Source organism: Pseudomyrmex gracilis, unplaced genomic scaffold, assembly GCF_002006095.1.
Source record: "Pseudomyrmex gracilis isolate BER0280 unplaced genomic scaffold, ASM200609v1 scaffold_163, whole genome shotgun sequence".
NCBI classification, from domain to species: domain Eukaryota; kingdom Metazoa; phylum Arthropoda; class Insecta; order Hymenoptera; family Formicidae; genus Pseudomyrmex; species Pseudomyrmex gracilis.
The window spans coordinates 341,321-347,013 of NW_018020747.1; the positions used below are offsets into that span (position 1 = coordinate 341,321).

The 5,693-nt window shown below is 34.7% G+C and overlaps 1 protein-coding gene across 1 annotated transcript; it reads right to left on the reverse strand.

The window, feature by feature from the left end:
* Positions 1–653: 653 nt before the first annotated feature.
* Positions 654–5,234, reverse strand: LOC109857555 (igLON family member 5-like). The gene is made up of 4 exons (XM_020433984.1): positions 5,223–5,234; positions 4,164–4,316; positions 3,269–3,602; positions 654–2,269 (listed from the first exon to the last, which is right to left on the reverse strand). The coding sequence occupies exons 1-4, from the start codon at positions 5,232–5,234 to the stop codon at positions 2,127–2,129; spliced, it is 642 nt and encodes a 213-aa protein (XP_020289573.1). The 3' UTR covers positions 654–2,126.
* Positions 5,235–5,693: the final 459 nt, after the last annotated feature.

Sequence of the window (5,693 nt, forward strand, 5' to 3'; positions counted from 1 at the left end):
GCTACTGTTTTCGTACATTTAATTAATTTTAAAGAATATAAATAAAAATTATTTATGCGTGTATATCTTAAAAAATTTATCTTAATTGATAAACACATTTATTATTATTTGTACTTACCTTTTCTTAGAAGTAACAAATCTTTCTCGATAAATTTTTAAGAGTAACAATAGATCTTATTGTACAAAAATGTGTATTTTTTATATAAAACATTGAACTAAAAATAAAACTCGAGTTAGGATATATTTGCCGAGATGTATATCGTGAACATATATATATGTGTATTTAATTATATATTAATATATAATATTCTTATATCTATATAAAAGTTTGAATTATAATTGGAAATTTACAATTTATCGCTCAGATATCCTAAAGATATTCACATAATTATTTGTTAACACATTATCTTATTTATTTAAGGTACAATATAAAAACTTTATATATATTTAAAAATTTAGATTAACTCGTAAAACTTAACTAAATAAAAAGAGTAAATTTAGTTTATCTTTATAGAGTGCGTAACATATATATATATATATATATATTCAAAACTTACTTATTTTCTAATTAAAATAGTATTGCATATATTTATATCTTACATATAAATATTCAAATTTGAACTATTTAAATACCTACTTATGTACTCTACTACGTAAAAGTTTGCACAATTGCAATTTTATTGCTAGATTAGTTTACAAATATAAATAAGTGTTATAATACAGAATCAGCTTGAAAAATGTAGCTGCAAACTATATTTGTGTAATAAAATGCTTTTTTTAATTTTTATCAAATCTATCACGGCAGTTATTTTGTATGGACGCAATTTTGATTGTGAATTTTGAATAACTTGTTTATGTGATAGTTTAACTCTTCTCCGCTACGGCTGAACTAACTGTGGAGTTGTACTACTGTACGAACAGCTCTACCGCGAATTAACAATATTAGTAAAAAATGTAAAAACATATAAAAAAAACCATTCCCGCATTGTAACAACGTTATACGGCTTCCAATACGAGATAAAGAAAAAAGCCACCCCATAATGGCTATTCGTTCTAAAACGTCGCTTAGTGAGAAGCCACTATAGTGACGATTTGTTCTAAAAGATCATCTAGCGAAGCCACTGTAGTGGTATGTAGGGCTTAAAGAGTTAACAAAGTACTTGAGAATGTTATCATCTATAATATATAAAAACTTACAACACTTTTTTGATGTTTTATTTTATCTGTCACTCTCAAATTTTTATAAGATAATATTTTATAAAGTGTGAGAATGTCTCATTACCGTCAACATTTATATCCACATAAAATCAATCAACAGACTGAATTCAAATACAAAAAGCGAAATAATATGTGAGTCTCGGAATAAAAATGCATCTAATTTTATTTAAAATAAAAGAATGATGTATAAAAGAACAGAAGTATTTCTCTTAACTGATTTTAACTGATTGATACTATTTTGCATTTCAGAAATAAGATTAACAAAATGACTTATGTTAAAAGAATAAACATATATACAATTCTTTTCTTATCTTTTTGTCTTTAAACAATTGTGAGTTCAGTTTCTAAAATTAGTTTGTTACCAGCAAAAACGGCAAATTGTCTACAAAAAAAAAAAAAAAAAAAAAAACAGAAAAACTTCGGTTTCAACATGCGAGAGAGTTTATCATGACCAACGACGCAACTTGGTTCCCGAAGTTTACAAAGAAATTCGTCTCTTCGTTGAAAGAAAACCAAATCTCATTCCGCGGTTATTATTCACTCGTTACGAGTTCAAGCAGAGTTCCTATCAAGTGGTGTCACTTGGATAAGACGTTTCTTTAAACGAAAGTTACATGGTTACGTGAAACTTCGCAGCTCTCTTCGGATTTCACCGCTGGGGGATACGGACTCTCGGAAAACTGTCTGCAGTTGAATCTCTTGCTTTAAGTTTACTCGCAAATAGATTTTTCTTTGATCCCGCGCGCGGAAACTGTCACATCTTCCCTCGCGGATGTTTGGATTTCATCGTCGGAGTCAAACAACTTTAGCTCGTGAAAAGCATAATTTTTTTTGTTTCAAAACATCGAAAAACAAAAATTGAAATTTCCGACTTTCTTTCCAGCAGATCTGAGTAACGATTACTCTAGTCACGTAGCTTGGCGGATAACGTTCTGAAAGCGTTTTCTTAAGACAATTACCAGAACAAAGAGAGTCAGCATGATGTTGCTCGACGTGGCTGCTGTGGAATTGCGCCGATCGCCTCCGTGCATGGCTGCCGATTTCTCTTCTTCTGCGAAAACAGAAAAAAGATCTTTGTTTAAATTAAATGCGAGCGCGAAACGAAACAAATTTAATGTAACAGCAGACTTAATTAAAATTTAACTGAATATATTTTATAAAGGTTTCGGAAACATTTCATCCCGTCCTCTGAAGATTCATAAAAAAACATCGTAAAGTAAAACGAGTATAATTTATTCTTAATTGAGGGATATATAAAAATTTAACGCGAGAAGAAATTATCTTGCCGAGAAAATTAGTAATATTATTATACATAAAATTATGCTGAATTTACATTTTCTTTTTGATACAAAGAAAACTTCGAATATTTTTGCCTATTGATCCAGGACAAGATTGAATCAGCCGAAATGGGTTTCTCCCATCGTCTGACCGTGAAAAAAAAGAAAAAAAAAAAAAATAGTCGGCCGGCCGTGCTACGAGATTAAGGATGGTTCGCAAATTTTACGGCCCATAAAATTTGCCCTACATACTGACACAACGTCTGTTTTTGCCCACATTCAGACTTCAAGTATATACATAAGACATAAATAAAACGTCTCCTTAATGGTTCGAGAAGAGAAAAAGAAGAACGTCGGTAGTCTCTCTCGATGATCGACGAGGAAGATCTTCGTCGAAGCTTCAGGTCGAAGAGAAAAGAATGCAATGAAATCGCGGCGAAGTGTAAAGATGACGGAGCGCGTTTTCGATGTGTGCCGCGCTGGAGTCACGTAAGTACACACACACGCAAGTTTGATGTGTAAAAACGAAATCCTATTGTTTTTGTGTACGAAGAAAACTTTTACTTCAATATCAATCAAATTCTAACGGAAATCGTCTACTAATCGCGTTTAGTATGTTTCATAATAAAACTTTTTATCTAACAAACGGAGCATATAACGGAATTAATGGCGCTCGTTCATTTTATATATATGCGGATTTTCGGATGCGAGAAATTAGAGAAATAATTCGCGAGTTATATCGCGCGCGAAATGAGAACTAAATTCTATCTTACCTTCAATGACATGTATCACGATGTGCGCCGGTCTGGCGTTGCTCGGCGAGCACGTGTAATTCGCTCCGTGCGAGAGCTTTACTTTTTCCACAACGAGCACCGAACCGTTTCTTCTCAGTTCGAATCTGACACCGGGTTCGTTGTCGTAGTTTATCATGCGTTCTTCGCGGTACCAGAACACGTAGCTGGGCGGTTCTGCGGCCGCCATCAGCTGGCACTCCAAACGCAAACTGGAGCCCTGTTTCACATGGAGATCCGGCCCGCCTGGTATGACCGAATACGCTTCTGTGACGTTCAACCACACGAATCGCTGCTGCACCGGTTCCGTTTGAATCTATTTATTGTTCAGAAACATCAACAAACACAAACTTCAAATATTAAAACAAGTTATCATATCGTATATAGATTTTGTTTTTATTGGCCGGACGCATCGGACACGTTACTACTGACCGACCAGCTGTTTTTTATATCACTAGTGAACCGATCTAATAGAAAAAACTCGACTCGTAACGCGATACCCGATCGATATGATTGTTTCGCTGGCTTGTTATTTTTTATAGACGTAAAATATTCCGCCACGACGAAGAAACGGAAGAGAATCCGCGTTCGTTAAGGAAGAACAAAAACGTGGTAACATCGTCGAAATAACATATATTTTATAGAAGAATATCGCTCGGTTTGTTTTCTTGGTTTTATAGCGTTTTAGCTGAGTCTATATATAGAAAGAAATAATTTCATAGGAATGCAACACGTTTTTTTTTTTTTTTTTCTACGATTGATGGCCGCGCACTACGATATCTGGAGGATATTTATGAAAGCACGATCCTCTTATTGCCGCTGCATCGACACCGAGCACGTTTTCTTGTGGACATTAGACACGTGTGTAAGCGTGTACCTGACACTCGTAAAGCCCCGCGTCTTCGTGTCTGATGTTCTTGATCAAGAGGTTCCAGTCGGGATTGTTTACAACAACAAAACGTGTGTCCATAGAGTGAGTGCTTCTACCTATTGTGAGAAGCTGTCGGTCCTTTTTTCTGATCCAAGTAACCTAAAAAATATGAATTTTTTCTTGTCAGTATTTTGAAAGTTGTTAAAAAAAAAAACTCTCTAGGAACAAATATAGAGAGAATTAAACGCGCGCGAAAAACGAGAACGGAGAGAAAGAATGAACAAAATGCAGGATAGATTTCTCAGAGTTTGCTGTGATAATTTATATCAGCGTCAATCATCATATTTATAGATTGCGACATCTCCCGTTTTCATCAGTTACGTGTATTATCTCATTTTTTTAAAGAATCGACACAAAAAAAAACGAACAAAATGCAGAAATTGCAAACTACTTGTATAAAAAAAAAAAAGAAGAAAAAAATAAAATTCCAGAGAATTTGCGCAAAATCTTCGTGCATTATTTATTCCGCTCGCCGGCAAAGGGGGCAATCGTCTTTGACGAAACGACCCAGATCCGTCCTATGTATTACTTTGCCGGTACTCGATTAAATTTTCAACCTTTCGCGACGCGTTTTCGCAAGCAATGGAAACAGAAGCAAGATCTGCCCGACAGATCTTTTTGAAATATCTGGCGTGATATACTTCTTGGAAAATATATTTCAACGCGAGTCCGCCCGCAACGCCAAGACTTCAAAGATAGACATCGGCGGTTATTTATGAAAAATGTCATCGAGATAGAGAAGTGGATATTTTACCGAATGGAATCCGATGATGATATTTTTGCGCGTCAACGACAAATCTCTACACGTGATACACCGTGTCTATATTTACTTACTCGATGTATCATACGGCGCATTTGAATCGTTATAAATATTTGTCTTCTTTATAATATTGCATATATAAGGATCGGTCTTTTGGATTCACGATCGTTTTAACATAAAAAAAAGTTTCTCTGACGATGCGTTTTTTCGAGCAACTTGCATCAACGCGGAAAGTGCACGCTCACAGCACCGTTCATTGTCATACGAATGACGTTGCGGCGCGGTGACGAGCGATCTTACTTAACGTTTGTGCGCATCGTGGCGCAAATCCAGGAAATAATGACCGAAGTTTCGGTTGATATTGAGAATTGGCGAGCGAGCAACTTCCGCGAGAGTATTTGGCGAGCATCACGCATTAGATTATTAATGAATGTATGTACGCTGTTTATTAGTTGACACAGCATCGGAATTAGAGCCGTATGTAAACTGCCATGTAAACAGTTTGTTATATAAATATTACATAACTATATGAAAATTGGCAAACGGTGCGAGAGTTAAGTTTGTTTGGGGAAAGTGTTTTATTTTCAATTTATACATTCAACGGATGATATCACGTTTGTTTTTTTTCGTATCTTGTATATTTGTTTTTTTTTTTAATGTATATTACATTTTATATATATTCCGGTTTAAAGTGGCGTTACAATTTCAAACAAATA

Coding starts and splice junctions, on each gene's coding strand:
- LOC109857555 (XM_020433984.1), bottom strand. Junction 3,603..4,163: donor CGGGGCTTTACGAGTGTCAG/GTACACGCTTAC, acceptor AACAATAAATAG/ATTCAAACGGAACCGGTGCA. Junction 2,270..3,268: donor CGTGATACATGTCATTGAAG/GTAAGATAGAAT, acceptor CTGTTTTCGCAG/AAGAAGAGAAATCGGCAGCC.